This window comes from Dermochelys coriacea, chromosome 1, assembly GCF_009764565.3.
Source record: "Dermochelys coriacea isolate rDerCor1 chromosome 1, rDerCor1.pri.v4, whole genome shotgun sequence".
In the NCBI taxonomy this organism is placed as follows: Eukaryota; Metazoa; Chordata; order Testudines; family Dermochelyidae; genus Dermochelys; species Dermochelys coriacea.
In genome coordinates this window covers 264,468,473-264,484,530 of record NC_050068.2, presented here as the reverse complement: position 1 = coordinate 264,484,530, position 16,058 = coordinate 264,468,473, and the positions used below count along the sequence as shown (strand labels likewise).

Genomic DNA, 16,058 nt, shown 5'->3' with positions numbered 1-16,058 from the left:
ATGTCAAAATACACAAGATAAGTATCTTTAAATCCAAACTCTAATAAGCTCACAAGTAACATTTTTCTTACTGTGCCTCTCTGTAAATTTCAGCTATTATCGATGGAAATATTTTTTTCATGGGTTTGTGTGTGTACGATGAAATCAGCATTTATCAACGTATACCAATGAGATTCTAATCTTTCCAAGTCTAAAGATCTAGTATGATAGCTCCATGGAACTGTTTCTCATTACAGACCCGGAAAGCATTAGAGGAAATTAAGCAAATCCTGAATTGTTTTTTGCCTTGGGGAACTAAACTATTGGACTAATCTGTTTTCTTGTAGCCCCCTCTCTGAGATCTGGTGGATGTGCATGGACCCCACCTTCTCCCTTACACCTCATCTCCTCCAACCATGCCTATCATCTGAGTAGACACAAAATACAGACATCCTGTCTTCTCTCTCACACTCTCCTCCCTTTGAGACCCAAGAGTGCAGAGAGCTTGTTCTTTCTTTCCTTCCCACCAGCCATGCTTGATTCTCTCTCCCTGCTTCTTTCCTCAGGAAAAAAGAGCCCGGACCTAGGGGAGTATGACCCCCTCACTCAGGCTGACAGTGATGAGAGTGAAGATGACCTTGTGCTCAACTTGCAGAAGAATGGGGGAGTCAAGAACGGGAAGAGCACCCTGGAGGAGGTGCTGGACCCAGACTCAGAAGCGGAGGTCGAGGTGACAAAGCAGCGGCTGTCAGAGTGTGTCCCAGATGGGTACCCTGCAGAGGCCACTGGCAGCCTGGAGCAGAAGGCAACCTCCTCCCTGATGCCTTACCTGCGCACAGCAGTCTTTTTGCTTACCATGGTTATCTCCATGATTCTGGTGCTGGTGTGCGCCTTTCTCATTCCTTGTCCTCCTAGAGACTTACATAACACCTGGAACCGCAACCTTGGCCAGGAAGCAGGTGAGAGACCATTAGCAACAGCAGCTGTGTGAGATTGGGCAGGGGGTAGCTCACAGGGTGGGTGTGGGGGAAAGACCCACCTGGGAGAGTTTGTTTAGAGCAGAGGAGCAGCAACTTGATCCTCTTCACCACTGCAGATGCTCTGAGGCCATAAACAGGCATATGGCTGATGCACCCAGCCTTCCTCTGATCCCTATTAAATATGGTACATGTCTCAGGCCAGTCGGAGATAAATCTGTTGTTCCATAAGGTCTTACTTTCTCCAGTGCCAAAAAAAATAGTAGGGTTCTTCTGACTCTCCTCCCATGTCACCCCTCTGCCTGGATGACGTTACCCATTTTGGAATTTGCCCCAGATATGGATGGGCTAGTCAACTTTGGTCCCCATCACTTACTTATCCAGAGATGCACTCCACAAGCTCTTCCATTCACGTGGGGTGGGGGGAGGCAGAGACAACCCAAGCCTGCCAATAGTAGGGGGGCAGAGTGAGGTCAGCTGGCTTCAGCAGTATTAATGAGCATGCTTAGTACAAGCCAAGCAGCAAATCTGGGCGGGGGGGATATGACGCGTCGCCTGGGGTGGGGAGGAATGGATTTTCCTTTGTGTCTGCAAATTGGCTTAACTAATGTTATTTCCTCTACATATTTTTCTCCCTGTTAAATCTATAAATCAGTCATTTAAATGTTCTGAGGTCTTTGTCCCTCCTCAAACAGTCATAGAATAGCTAGCTAATCTGTGGTATTTTCTAAAGTGCTTCCCCTCTTGATATCTCCATTGAGACAGCAATGATCGGTGACATGATTCTGTTAGGCCCTGATGTGATTCTGTTCCTTTTCCTTCTTTCCTCCTCACATTTCTGGGCTCTGAGAAGCCATCAGATGTGGTGCCAGATCACTGCAGTGGGTGCAGATAACTCGTCTCTGCTGGCTCCTGTAGGCCCCTGCTGGATCTCTGGCTGAGCCTGGTGCTGGAGCTGTGCTGTGTGGGGAGGGACATAACAGCTGTGGGAACAGTGCTGCTTCGGTGGTCTCCTGTGGATTCCATGATGGCTGGTTATTCAGATCCCTTTTCATTCAGGCTTGTCCTCATCCCCACTGTACAGAGTGGGTTTGGCAGCCATTCTGATAGCAGCTCCTGATTTGCTTTGACTGTCACAGGTGGAGTGCTGTTCCCACTGGAGCTCTCCGATGTGAATGGTGATGAGCTCCCAGACATTCTGCTCTCCTTCACAGCCCTGATGAATGCTAGCGTATTGGGTAAGGTGTTATCTGCCGATTTTGCTTCGCCAGGGATGCCAGCCTTGATGGCTCTTTTGTTGGGTTGTCTAGTGTTTTTTTCTTATTTTCTCCCTGTGAGCCTTCATGGGAGGAGTTCCCCTAACCATCTGCAGAGCTGCCACGTTGTCCTCCTTCAGACCTCTCCTCACACTTTTGCTGTGAAAGTCCCAGCTGATATATTGATTGATAGTAGTAATGTTACTGCACCTGGCTGTTTAATGTTAAACAGCCCACTGCCCCTCAGCAGGCTGCTTTTCATTTCTCTGCTACCATTTACATGGGAACACATGGGATAACCCATCAGAAGTCTAGAAATAACTTAACTTGTCACTGAGTGCTGCTGGTTTCCCACTGCTCCAAGCTTCCCGTTTCTGGAGCTTCCCAGCTGCCATTGTACTGCATCTCCACAGACTGTCTTCACCTCGTAGTGACATGAAATCTGTTCCAGTCCCAGAGAAACAGTCAAGAAGCAAGGATCCATTATGCTGGAGTGTATTGGCAATATCGGGTGCCTAATTGCAATGATTGGTGTAATACAAATACAGATAGGAAGGAAAATTTCCCTCCCCCATGGCAGAGTGCTACATAAGTAAGGCCCCATGTACTCCATTACAAGTGAGATGTAAATTCTACAACAGGGTCCCTGGAATCCAAGGAATTCTGGTGCAGCAGATAGAAAATCTGATGGCAGGTTCATTTCAATTAAAAAATTGTGATTGTACTGAATTAAATGTGAAAATGAATCATTCAACCTGTGCGATATTCCCCGTGTTCTTTATTTTACACTGTTCCCACATTTTCAGTTTTCAACATGTAGCAGATTTTTGTACTGGCCTCACATTAACTGCACTGTAGATGCTGTTAGGGAGAAGCTGGAAGTTTTGCCATCTGGATAAGACCCATGTGGGGCTCTTAGCACCTTGGAAGATGTGGAGACAAATAAGCACATTAGCTGGATGTTTCTACTAAAATGATAAACAGTATGTCTGATGTTAGACTGACATTAAATTTATCATCATTAGGTATTAAAGTCAACATTTGATTAAAACATATTGGGTACTTCATACTCCATTTAGCTATTATTTTGTGCTGTCTGCAGACTCAGGCAGGCAACACTGTTTGACACTGATTGCGTGCTTTCAAGGTGTTTTTCGCAACAATGAAGGCTAGAAACATGGGGGGGGGGTTACCAAAAAATAAAAAACCTAGATTGTGGAGGAAAATTCTGCTGCCACAGAATCACAGAACATACAGGACCCTGTGCATAACTAGCCAGCTTCCTAATAGAAGGGTAGTTGCAACTTCCAAGCATTAAAGATTGGCCAGCAGAAGAATAAGCATTAAAAAGAACAATAGGCTAGTCTGGTGTGACAGCAGTTAGGGTGATGAATTGAATGGACCAATAGTTGCTCGGGTAGGGCAAATATTATGTTCGTTTGCCAACCAAGAACAGAAATGTAACTTCAGGTGTTTCTATGGACAGTTACTGCCAGTCCCATTCCTGTGAGCTAACAAGGGACTGAAATAACCAAACTCGTGGGATTCTTGTGAATGTTACCACTTTAATCTTGTGGCACCTTAGAGACTAACAAATTTATTTGAGCATAAGCTTTCGTGGGCTACAGCCCACTTCATCGGATGCATAGAATGGAACACATAGTAAGAAGATATAGATATAGATACAGATATATACACAAACAGAGAACATGAAAAAGTGGAGTAAGAGGCTAATTAATTAAGATGAGCTATTGTCAGCAGGAGAAAAACAACTTTTGTAGTGATAATCAAGATGGCCCATTTAGACAGTTGACAAGAAGGTGTGAGGATACTTAACATGGGGAAATAGATTCAATATCATCTTAATTAATTAGCCTCTTACTCCACTTTTTCATGTTCTCTGTATGTGTATATATATCTTCTTACTATATGTTCCATTCTATGCATCCGATGCAGTGGGCTGTAGCCCACGAAAGCTTATACTCAAATAAATTTGTTAGTCTCTAAGGTGCCACAAGTACTCCTGTTCTTTTTGCGGATACAGACTAACATGGCTGCTACTCTGAAACCACTTTAATCTTGTCCACTTGGGGACAGCACAGAGTAGCAGCATAACTGAACGGCATATTCCCCTGAGATCACGCTGCCTTTTTCCTCTCTCTCCTTTGATTGCAAGGGACCTCACTGCCCCTCTTGTGTGTCTGCAGGTGTTTCTAGGCCATCAGTAACTGTCGTGGCCCTTTCTGGTATGAACGGCAGCACCCTGTGGTCCAGCCACATTCCAGAAGAGACTCGGAATGTGCAGTGTAAAGGACTGACTCTCACCGCCCCAGCTGAGCCTATCTGCCTTGTAACTGGAACATCCAAATTCCTCAGCCTTCTCCATGCCTCCTCAGGTAGTTCCAGGCATGAATGTGTGGATGAACTGATCACCTGGAATAATTCAGCACCATGGTAACAACAGAGGAACAAGTCCGTAGCTAAAAGAAAACTGCAGAGTAATACAGAAGATGATCTAATCCAGGGATTCTCAAACTGTGGGTCAGGACCCCAAAGTGGGTCGTGACGCCATTTAATGGAGTTGCTGGGGCTGACTTAGACTTGCTGGGGCCTGGGGCTAAAACCAAAGACTGAGCCTCACCGCCTAGGACCAAAGCCCAAACCTTGGGCAGCGGGGCTTAGGTTACAAACCCCCTGCCTGGGGCACAATCCTTTGGGCTTTGGCTTTGCCCCGTCTCCACCAGGGACGGTGCAGCTCTGGCTTTGGTTTTGCCTCCCCACCCTCCCACCTGCAGCAGAGGGGCTTGGGTGGGCTAGGGCTTCAGTCCCCTCTCCTGGGGTTGTGTAGTAATTTTTATTGTCAGAAGGGGGTCACAGTGCAATGTAGTTTGAGAACCCCTGATCTAATCATTAACAAATATTGAATTACAAGGAATAATATGTAATGTAATCCTTTGCACTTCATTAATATTGCCCTATAACATCCCTGTGATATAGATAAAGGATATAGGAGTCATTTCACCTACCCTTGAAATGTATCCACCTCTTGAGTGGAATGCAGCAGCTGTTTCACAGCAACACAGATGCACTAAACATCATATCTAGAGAAAGAGGTGAGGAACTATGCTGAAGCCAGTTACGTCTTCAGGAGAATTTAAGTGGATAAGAGTGTTTATTAGATCTGAGTGAATATTGCATTTTTAGTCATTTTGATTATGTTGACACTCTTTTTATGTTTACTCCTAATGGACATCCTAGCAACTGAATTTGCTAGCAGAAATGTTCGTGGGAACAGTGAATTTTAGGCAAATGTTGGAGAATATTCTTGGAGCTTGAATGAGTATTTGCAGTGGAACCCTGGGTCTAAGAGTTGTACTCATGCAGTTAGGGAACATAGAAATGTTGCCCAGTGAAAAATAACCAACACAGCTTGACTTTCAAATGGTTGTTATGAATTAATCCGGTGAGACTGTTCATATGCATAAATGTTTGCAGGGTCAGGAGTAGTCTCTCTGAACTCAGTACTACTGCTGGTGTGAGTACAGTTACTTGTGTGCATAAGCATTTGCAGGATCTGGCCCTAACTTTGTTCTGTACTTTGGAGGGGTGAGGGGGCTTTCCCACAGCAGAAGCGGGAGAAAAGAATGTTAAAATGTGATTGTAAAAGTATAGTAACTGGCAGAGGGACTCAGAGGGCAGGGAGAGCATCTGGAATTACTTTGAACTTGTTTTTTAATTTGGTTAAAAAAATTGTGACTCGTCTTTTACTGGGCCTCTACGCGGGTCCCCACTGACAAACTGTGTTTAAAATCACTTTTGCTTACATGCCTTTATCCCTCCATGTGGAGAGGATAAAGATGCAACAGGGGCTGTTTCCTGTTGGAAATTTAAGTGAGACACAGATTTCCATTTCCAAAATCTGTCCCTCCAACTATGTGTTCCCATCTGTTCCGTTCCCTGGGAGTGTCTGCATAGCTGTGACATCAACAATCAGAATTTACCACTGGCCAGTTAGGACAGCTGGTGTCCTGCAAAGCCTCTCTCTTATTTAGGATCTGATCCTGGCAGTTGAACCCCAGAAGAGTTGCAGTTTCAGAATCAGGCCCTGATAGAGATGTCAGAACGCGAATAAAGCAAAGCATTGGCAGGCTGAGACTCAAGAGCAGTTCACAGCAATGGGGAGGGAAGAATTCCGCTTTCCACTGTGTGTGAATTCCACAGCCACCTGTTCTAGGTTGGGCTTGTTACTCATGCTGTTGGGCGATAGTGCCTTCTCCCCCTTCCTCCTTCAGGAAGGTTTAGCTGGACTCCCTGGGGATTCTCATGAATTCTGCTTTCTTGAAGTGCTGCAGTGCTCAGATGTTCTCTCCTCCTATAGGGAAAACCATCTGGACACTGAACCCAGCCCACCTGCCAAGCGGGACCCTGGCTGCACCAGCCGTCATGCTGCCAGATTTGGATGGGGATAAAGTTGGAGATCTGGTGGTTCTGGCCATTGGAGAGACCCAGGTATGATACATCCCCACCAGAGCTCTGAATGGGCCTGAATCTTTGGAGGGGGAGCAGGGCCATGGTCTAAAGAGAGTGTAGTGGGGGAATGGTACAAATTCCTTCATCCAAGTAGTTTCCTTACCTCGGATTCCCCTTAGGTACAAACCTGGCTTCCTTCTCTTGCTCTGGAGAACAGGATCAAGTAGTAATGACATTGTCTCTATCTTTTATCAGCTGACAAATGAATGTCATTGTTGAATTAATCATTGCCCACCGGCTGAGACATGAGAATCACTCTCTTTCTCCTGTGCTTCCCCCTTTAGCAGTTACTGCTTTTGTTTTTAAAGTGTTTTTGTAGCACTAGTGAAAGCTGACAATTTAACAGCCCAGTGAAGTGCTCTGTTTAGCTATAGAAGAGACGTCCCTGCCTGGCAATCATGGTGCAAACTTCCCCTGGGATGGTCCATGCACAATGACTTAGAAGGTACTGCCTTTAAGGTTGATGAGGGAGTTCAAGGCTCCAACGTCCATTCATTCACTGGCACCTCTGCTACTGACAAGGGTGCTTAGCATGTTTGAGGGGGATTGTGACAAGGGCATCTCAACAGAAGGAACTAGACCAAGACTGCTAGCTCACACAGGAAACAAACAGAGGAGGTGGGAGGGAAGGAAAAAGATTCCAAATGATTTGTCACTTGATACGCGCTGCTGTGTGGGGAGGGAATGGCAGAGCTTTTCATTCTGGGGAAGAGAGGCTGCCCGCTGTGTTTGAGTCAACTCCCAGAATTCCCTGCGTCTCTCTCACCTTTGCAGCCAGACCTGTGCTTTATCCTGGTATCGGGTAAGACAGGAAACCCTCTGGGTGGGCCCGTGAAGTACAGCATCAATGGAGAAGGAAAACTGATCGGCCCCCAAGCCCACATTACCAGCCGAGGAGCCATCTATATCCTGTTTGGCTTTGGTAAGATGGGCCACTGGCCTCTGCCACTTCCATTTGATCTCTTTTCTAAGGCACTTTAAAGCTGGGATTGCTGTGAGCTCTGCCAGGATGTTCCTACCATGCCTTCCACTGGTGGAGGCTCAGATCTGGAGAAGATGGGAGCTCCCCACACCAGTGTAGGAAATGGCACAGGAACAGTGATACCTGCTTGCAGCTCCTAGGACTAGAGTGGCTTGGAGCTCCCCAAAGCCACTGATCCTCCTACACCTCTTCCTACATTATGTCCTGCTGGGAGAGGCCAAGACTCTCCTCGTGCTTTTGTTTGATCACTTTCTACCTGCAAGTGGTCCCGGCCTCTTGTGCTTTCAGGACTGTCATCCAACAAGTAAGACTCTCAACCTTTGCTCTCCCTGTCATGTATCTACTAGGGAATGTCCAAGCAGTCGCCCTGAGGGATCTCTTTGCCCAAGCCAGAAACCGTGACCGCTTCCCTCCTGTGCTGCAGCGGGAGGAGCCGGAGTGGGAGAAGCGCAGATCTGTCAACTTATCGGAGCTCATTGACATTTACAGGTGGGTTGTGGTCTCACCGTTTGGGCTAAGCTGTGGTTCTGCCTGGGCACTGTTGGGGGTTCCACTTGAATATCTTTGTTCATCAGAGTGGCCTAGGCAATGCCTGTGATATCAAGAACTCCAATTCCCTCCCTGTTCCAGCGATTGCAGTGGGCAAATGCAATGTGTTATAAAGAGAACCTCTTAGATTCATAGATTGATAGATACTAAGGTCAGAAGGGACCATACTGATCATCTAGTCCGACCTCCTGCACAGCGCAGGCCACAGAATCTCACCCACCCACTCCTATGAAAAACCTCACCCATGTCTGAGCTATTGAAGTCCTTAAATCATGGTTCAAAGACTTCAAGGAGCAGAGAAGCCTCCCTCAAGTCAACCATGCCCCATGCTACAGAGGAAGGCGAAAAACTTCCAGGGCCTCTCCAATCTGCCCTGGAGGAAAATTCCTTCCCGACCCCAAATATGGCAATCAGCTAAACCCTGAGCATATGGGCAAGATTCACTAGCCAGATACCCAGGAAAGAATTTTCTATAGTAACTCAGATCCCATCCATCTAATATCCCATCTCAGGGGATTTGGCCTATTTACCCTGAATATTTAAAGATCAATTACTTATCAAAATCCCATTATCCCATCTCCTCCATAAACTTATCAAGTAGAATCTTAAAACCAGATAGATCTTTTGCCCCCACTGCTTCCCTTGGAAGGTTATTCCAAAACTTCACTCCTCTGATGGTTAAAAACCTTCGTCTTATTTCAAGTCTAAACTTCCTGGTGGCCAGTTTATACCCATTTGTTCTTGTGTCCACATTGGTGCTGAGCTGAAATAATTCCTCTCCCTCTCCTGTATTTATCCCTCTGATATATTTATAGAGAGCAATCATATCTCCCCTCAGCCTTCTTTTAGTTAGGCTAAACAAGCCAAGCTCCTTGAGTCTCCTTTCATAAGACAAGTTTTCCATTCCTCGGATCATCCTAGTAGCCCTTCTCTGTATCTGCTCCAGTTTGAATTCATCCTTTTTAAACATGGGAGACCAGAACTGCACACAGTATTCTAGGTGAGGTCTCACCAGTGCCTTGTATAACGGTACTAAAACCTCCTTATCCCTACTGGAAATGCCTCTCCTGATGCATCCCAAAACCGCATTAGCTTTTTTCACAGCCATATCACATTGGCAGCTCATAGTCATCCTATGATCAAGCAATACTCCAAGGTCCTTCTCCTCTTCCGTTACTTCTAATTGATGCGTCCCCAATTTATAACTAAAATTCTTGTTATTAATCCCTAAATGCATAACCTTACACTTCTCACTATTAAATTTCATCCTATTACTATTACTCCAGTTTACAAGGTAATCCAGATCCTCCTGTATAATATCCCGATCCTTCTCCGAATTGGCAATACCTCCCAACTTTGTATCATCTGCAAAATTTATTAGCACACTCCCATTTTTTGTGCCAAGGTCAGTAATAAAAAGATTAAATAAGATTGGTCCCAAAACCGATCCCTGAGGAACTCCACTGGTAACCTCCCTCCAACCTGACAGTTCTCCTTTCAGTAGGACCCGTTGAAGTCTCCCCTTTAACCAATTCCTTATCCACCTTTTGATGTTCATATTGATCCCCATCTTCTCCAATTTAACTAATAATTCCCCATGTGGCACGGTATCAAATGCCTTACTGAAATCTAGGTAAATTAGATCCACTGCATTTCCTTTATCTAAAAAATCTGTTACTTTTTCAAAAAAGGAGATTAGGTTGGTTTGGCATGATCTACCTTTTGTAAAACCATGTTGTATTTTGTCCCATTTACCATTGACTTCAATGTCCTTAACTAATTTCTCCTTCAAAATTTTTTCCAGGACCTTGCATACTACAGATGTCAAACTAACTGGCCTGTAGTTACCCGGATCACTTTTTTTTTTCCTTTCTTAAAAATAGGAACTATATTAGCAATTCTCCAATCATTTGGTACTATTCCTGAGTTTACAGATTCATTAAAAATTCTTGCTAATGGGCTTGCAATTTCAGGTGCCAATTCCTTTAATATTCTTGGATGAAGATTATCTGGGCCCCCCGGTTTAGTCCCATTAAGCTGTTTCAGTTTCGCTTCTACCTCTGATATGGTAATATCTACCTCTATATCCTCCTTCCCATTTGTCATGCTACCATTATCCCCAAGATCCTCTTTAGCCTTATTAAAGACTGAGGCAAAGTATTTGTTTAGATATTGAGCCATGCCTAGATTATCTTTAACCTCCACTCCATCCTCAGTGTTTAGCGGCCCCACTTCTTCTTTCTTAGTTTTCTTCTTATTTATATGGCTATAGAACCTTTTACTATTGGTTTTAATTCCCTTTGCAAGGTCCAACTCTACTCGACTTTTAGTCTGTCTCACTTTATCCCTACATGTTCTGACCTCAATTAGGTAACTTTCCTTGCTGATCCCTCCCATCTTCCACTCCCTGTATGCTTTCTGCTTCTTCTTAATCACCTCTCTAAGATGCTTGCTCATCCAGCTTGGTCTACAACTCCTTCCTATGAATTTTTTCCCCTTTCTTGGGATACAGGCTTCCGATAGCTTCTGCAGTTTTGATTTAAAGTAATCCCAGGCCTCCTCTGCCTTTAGATCCATAAGTTCTTCAGTCCAATCCACTTCCCTAACTAATTTCCTTAATTTTTGAAAGTCAGCCCTTTTGAAATCAAAAACCCTAGTTGCAGATTTATTTTTGTTAATCCTTCCATTTAGTTTGAACTGAATTAGCTCATGATCACTTGAGCCAAGATTGTCCCCTACAACCATTTCTTCTATGAGGTCCTCGCTACTCACCAAAATTAAATCTAAAATGGCATCCCCTCTAGTCGGTTCAGCAACTACTTGATGAAGGAATCCATCAGCTCTCGCATCTAGGAAAATCTGAGCCCTATTATTATTACTAGCACTGGTCCTCCAGTCTATATCTGGGAAGTTAAAGTCTCCCATGATCACGCAGTTTCCATTAGTATTTACTTTATTAAAGACATTAAAAAGGGCTCTATCCATATCCAAATTAGATCCTGGAGGTCTATAGCACACCCCAAGCACTATCGTAGGAGAGGCTTTACTAGTTTTCTTCCCCAGTGTAATTTTTGCCCAGACGGACTCTGTCTTATCCATTGCATCGCTTCTTATTTCTTTACATTCTACCTCATCATTGATATACAATGCTACTCCACCCCCTTTACCTTTGTTTCTGTCTTTCCTAAACAGCACATACCCTTCAATACCTGTAGTCCAGTCATGACTACTATTCCACCATGTTTCTGTTATCCCTATAATATCTGGTTTCACTTCCTGCACCAGTAGCTCTAGTTCCTCCATTTTGTTACCTAGACTCCTTGCATTGGTGTACAAACATCTTAATTTTTGCTGTTTGGACTCGCTCACATTTTGTACCCTATTAGGCACAGTCATTCTACAGCCAGTATAACCTATTAGACCAGTATCCACACCGCCCTCGCTCCTTATATACATTCTCCTACCCACGGCTGTATCCTTTCTTACTTCATCTTCTTCCCTCTCAATGCTAAAATCTGGCATGGAGATTTTCTGGACATCTCCCATCCATCTCCCCCCTCTCTCTTGTTCCTCTGAGCCCTTGTTCCCCCCCTTACAGCCACACGTGCATTTGAATATGCCCGCATGGGGAGAAAAGGTGTGTTTCTAAGTAATTAAGAGTCCAAGTTAGCAGTGCTGTCTGTGCACAGCAGAGTGGGCCAGGATCGTGTAGCTCCTGGTTGTCCCTTATTCTCCACACAGTGATTCAATGCCCAGCAGAGCCTGGGAAATCCTTTAATGTGGCTGGGAACAAGGAGAAAGCAGCAGGCCCCAGTTTGTATGAGGTGGTGAAGTGGGGAATCAGTCACAGGAAAAAACCTAGAACCTATACCTCTGTGGATTAGACTCTCACATATTCAAAGACTTAGAGCTTGGCATTGTCTGCTTTTATTTCAATAAGTAAATAAAACCTGTGAAGCCCAATTGCCTCATGTCAGCTTTCTGCCTCTCCCAGCGGGGGTGTTGAGTTCCTGCAGATGGTGAGGGCTTCAGATACCAACTGCAGCGACCTCCTCATCACCACAAAACACAGCCTGACTCTGCTGCGAGGAGAGGACCTGGAGCCCCGCTGGAACCTGGAGCTGCAGGACATTCACAGGTTAGTTACACTTTTTTTTTTCTGTCTCTCCTTTTTCTCTTTCTCTCCTCCAGGCACACACACACACCTGTGGGAATCATCTGGAATTATTCCCCAAGCTTGCAGGGATACCAGGGAGCTGGAGTCATGTGTGTGTCAGTATGTTAGTGCTGTTGGGCAGGGAGAATGGGAGAGGGAAGGAACAAAAGAAAGGGACGGACTGAATAGCCAACATACTAGATTCAAAGAGTGACATCCATCTTAGTACGCTGGAAGGAAGAAATTCATCCCTGTGCAGGCAGCCAGCATGTGATCTATGCAGCACTTAAGCCCCTCAAGATGACGGTGCATATGCTCTGTGCTGGCCCTCTGCACAAGGGTATATTTCACTCAAAGAGCTTAAGGAAGTTGCAAAATCCCCTGGGACAATAACAACAAGTGATTTCCCCAGCAACCGCTACATTAACTGGTTGAATGTACACCTGGGCATAGTTGGCAGAAATAATTTGTTGACAGCATAAACAAAAAACTTGTTTTGGTACTTACAAAGGTGGATACAACTGTGAACTTAGTGTTAACTAATAGGTAGGAATTTATAGAGGAGGCGAGTGTAGAATCTTCATTAACCGGTAGTGATCACTGTACAATTGGGTGTGATGTCCTAATAGATGGCAATACGCCTACGAGGACAGAGTGATTACTTTGAAAAGGGCAGATTGCAAAACTTATGCAGGAAAATGGTGAAGAGGAAGTGAAATATAAAGATGGAAACATGGTTAGATCATGGCATCATTCTGCAGCCTGTACAGGACTACTGTGCTAACGGCCCAGATTGACTGTTTTTTCTCAGTGGGTAGATACAGAGAGTAAAAAGGGGGATAAAACATTCATAGTAAGGTAGAGAAGGGGATGAGTTTATTAGGGCTAAAAGAATATCATTTAATAAATGAAAACCCTGCTTAAACAACATAGCACGAAGTACAAACGCTGCCAGGAAGTGTCACGCATGAGGAGGGATGGTGTGTCTGACATACAATATCTAAACCCAGCAACTATTTCTGAAGGCTGAAGAATTTTGGAAAGGGGAGCAAAGGAAGATTCGGGGGGTAACAGACTGGGAAGCCTCACTTCACTAGTGGGGATAGTGAGGGCAATTCTCAAGTCTTGTCTTCATTGGAGATTGGCTCCAATTACAGCCGCCAGTATAGCCATACCAGCACAGACACATCGGGGAGACAGGCTAAGCTGCTGTTTCCAAATGTGCAGCTTACACATCCCAGATTCAATCAGGGACAATCTCCACAGTTTATAGTGCTTTGCCCATTTACACCAGGGTTTTTGTATCTGTGCAGCTACATTGGTGGCTGGAATCTGCACAACCCCCCAGTATAGACAAGGCCTAAGGATAAAATAGTAAAACACTTGGATAAGTGTCACTTAGTAGAGTCAAACCCACACAGCTTCTGTTAGGGAAAACCTTGCCCTTTTGGAAAAAGGTAACAAAGTACAATCATTGATAAAGGTGTCCTGGTTGATGATATTTTATTGGATTTTCAAACAGCTTTTGATAAGATCCTTTAAGACCAGAAAGGAGAATGAGTAGCCAGAAGGTAAGGGACAAAGGCTGGTGGACTAACAATTGATTAAGCTATCAAAAATCATGTTGTAAATGGATGATTTTCAGAGGAGAGAAGGTTTAATAGAAGGCTATCCCAGTAATTAGTGTGGTGGCAGAATTGGTTTGTTACACCGCTGATTTGGAAGAGTGAGTTGATGTCGACTGATGGACAGCACCTAAAGTATGTTTTCAGTTTGGGGAAAATTCCAGATGAATTCAAACCCACAGGGGAATCAGGAATCTTGATGGCAGAGGAAATTCACCTTAAAAAAATGAAAGGTAACATTCACAGGCAAAAAGTAGCCTCCACTTCTTGTTTATACCAAGATACAGGATTTTCCAAGGTAAATGACTTGGGAAACATTGATGCTAGTTTAAAGATATCTGCCGCCGGGTTCAGAGGCAGTGAAAAAGGAAATGGCATGCTTGGTGCACTACAAAGGGGATGAGCAAATACAGAACACACTGTGGGGATATTGTATTGAAGAACTGTCTGCTCTTATTTGGAGCATTGTGTCCAGATCTGTCCACTTTAAGAAAGATAGAACTCGGAGTCAAAAAGCCAGAGAGGCAAGCAAGATTATATAGCGTAGAAGGAGACGCGTGAGAGGGGACTTGAGCTGAACTATTAAAGGTTAAGAAGGGTTAAGTAAAAACTGGTCAGTGACTCTTTCTCACACTGGCCCATAATAAAGGAACAAGAAGTAATGTGATAAAAATAATGGTAGGTATATTTATAACCTGTGCTGCCTCACACATCATATAATCAGTCTGTAAAACTTATTGCTGCAGGCGGTCAGACAGTCAAAAACTGCTGATGGATTTTAGAAGGTCTGGATAATATTATGACTGCTAATACAAATGAGTAGTTATGCATGCTAAGGAAAGGGTAATAAAATGTCAGGCTGCATTATGATAAACTGATTACCATATGACTCAGCCAGGAATTTCCCCCTGTGTTTATGGCACTGAAGAATTGCTTAGGAGCATTGTGGTTATTTTTCCCTCCTCTGACATATCCGTGAATGGTTGCTGCCGGTCAAGGACTATGCTTGGTGGATTAAAGGCCTGATCTGGTTTGGCAAATCCTGTGTAAACAGAAGTGGGATGAGTGTCAATCAGGGGAAGATTACCTAAAAGCAGGTGCACTGTCTTGCTCAATATTCCGTGCTTTTCCGGTCACTGTTACTTTCTCAATATTCACAGCCAACCTGCCCCTGGCTACTTCAATGCTGACCAAACCCTGGACTTCATGGTGCAGGCGCAGAGCAACGACAATGTGAAAAAGGTAAATCCTGGGAAAGCTAACACTTGGGGAGGACTGTGGTGGGACAGAAGAGAGGGCAGGGTATGTGCTAGCTGTAAGGTCCCAAGTCTCTGCCATAATCATCTGTCTCTTCCCATTTCGATGGCTGGTGGTGCTCACATTTTGTCCCCCTCCCTGTTTTCAGATGCTGGTGGTGGATGGTAAATCAGGCCTCCCTGTTTGGAGCTATGATCTCCCGTGTCACATGCAGGAATCTGATGCACTGTCAGTGATGACTTTGGAGAGGAAATCTGTTTTTCTCTTCTGGGCTGATGAAATGCAGCCTGCATTACAAAACTCGGTAAGCAAGAGCCCTGTTCCCACTTGGAAGCTTTCTGCCTGAGGAGTATTCAGTCTCTCCCGCTTTTCTTATTTCTTCTTCAGTTACAATGTTGCCAAACTTAAAACCTTCCATATGGGATGGGTGGTGAGATGGGATGGTCTCTTGGTTCTAAATTCTGAACTGAGTATGTACACACACACACACACAAATACACACAGAGTCTGCTTTTAAATCTACTACTAGATTATTAATATTTTTCCTTAAATAGCTGCCATTTTTATAGGCGCCACATAAATGTGAGTTCCCCTGTACTTGTTCAGCAGTTCAGATCCACGCTGTCATTGGTAATGATGTGGAATGCAATCAAGACCCTACACGTATTAGTTTTTGTCATGGGAGACAAGGTGAGAATAAAGTGTATGTAGGCCAAGAGGGAGAACAGAAGTGAAGGAAATGCATTT

At 44.4% G+C, this 16,058-nt stretch overlaps 1 protein-coding gene across 4 annotated transcripts in view; it reads left to right on the top strand.

The window, feature by feature from the left end:
- The window catches only part of FAM234B (family with sequence similarity 234 member B), a 34,662-nt gene that overhangs the window by 12,541 nt on the left and 6,063 nt on the right, over positions 1–16,058 (top strand). For 2 of the 4 annotated variants that reach the window (XM_038412785.2, XM_043502684.1), the window contains exons 2-10: positions 546–938; positions 2,096–2,194; positions 4,420–4,608; positions 6,591–6,721; positions 7,517–7,664; positions 8,072–8,213; positions 12,268–12,411; positions 15,215–15,296; positions 15,460–15,615. In XM_038412785.2, the coding sequence (XP_038268713.1) occupies positions 546–938; positions 2,096–2,194; positions 4,420–4,608; positions 6,591–6,721; positions 7,517–7,664; positions 8,072–8,213; positions 12,268–12,411; positions 15,215–15,296; positions 15,460–15,615 (1,484 nt within the window). Of the gene's footprint in view, positions 1–545; positions 939–2,095; positions 2,195–4,419; positions 4,609–6,590; positions 6,722–7,516; positions 7,665–8,071; positions 8,214–12,267; positions 12,550–15,214; positions 15,297–15,459; positions 15,616–16,058 lie in introns of all 4 variants that reach the window. The other 2 variants (XM_043502677.1, XM_043502680.1) reach the window with 1 other exon arrangement.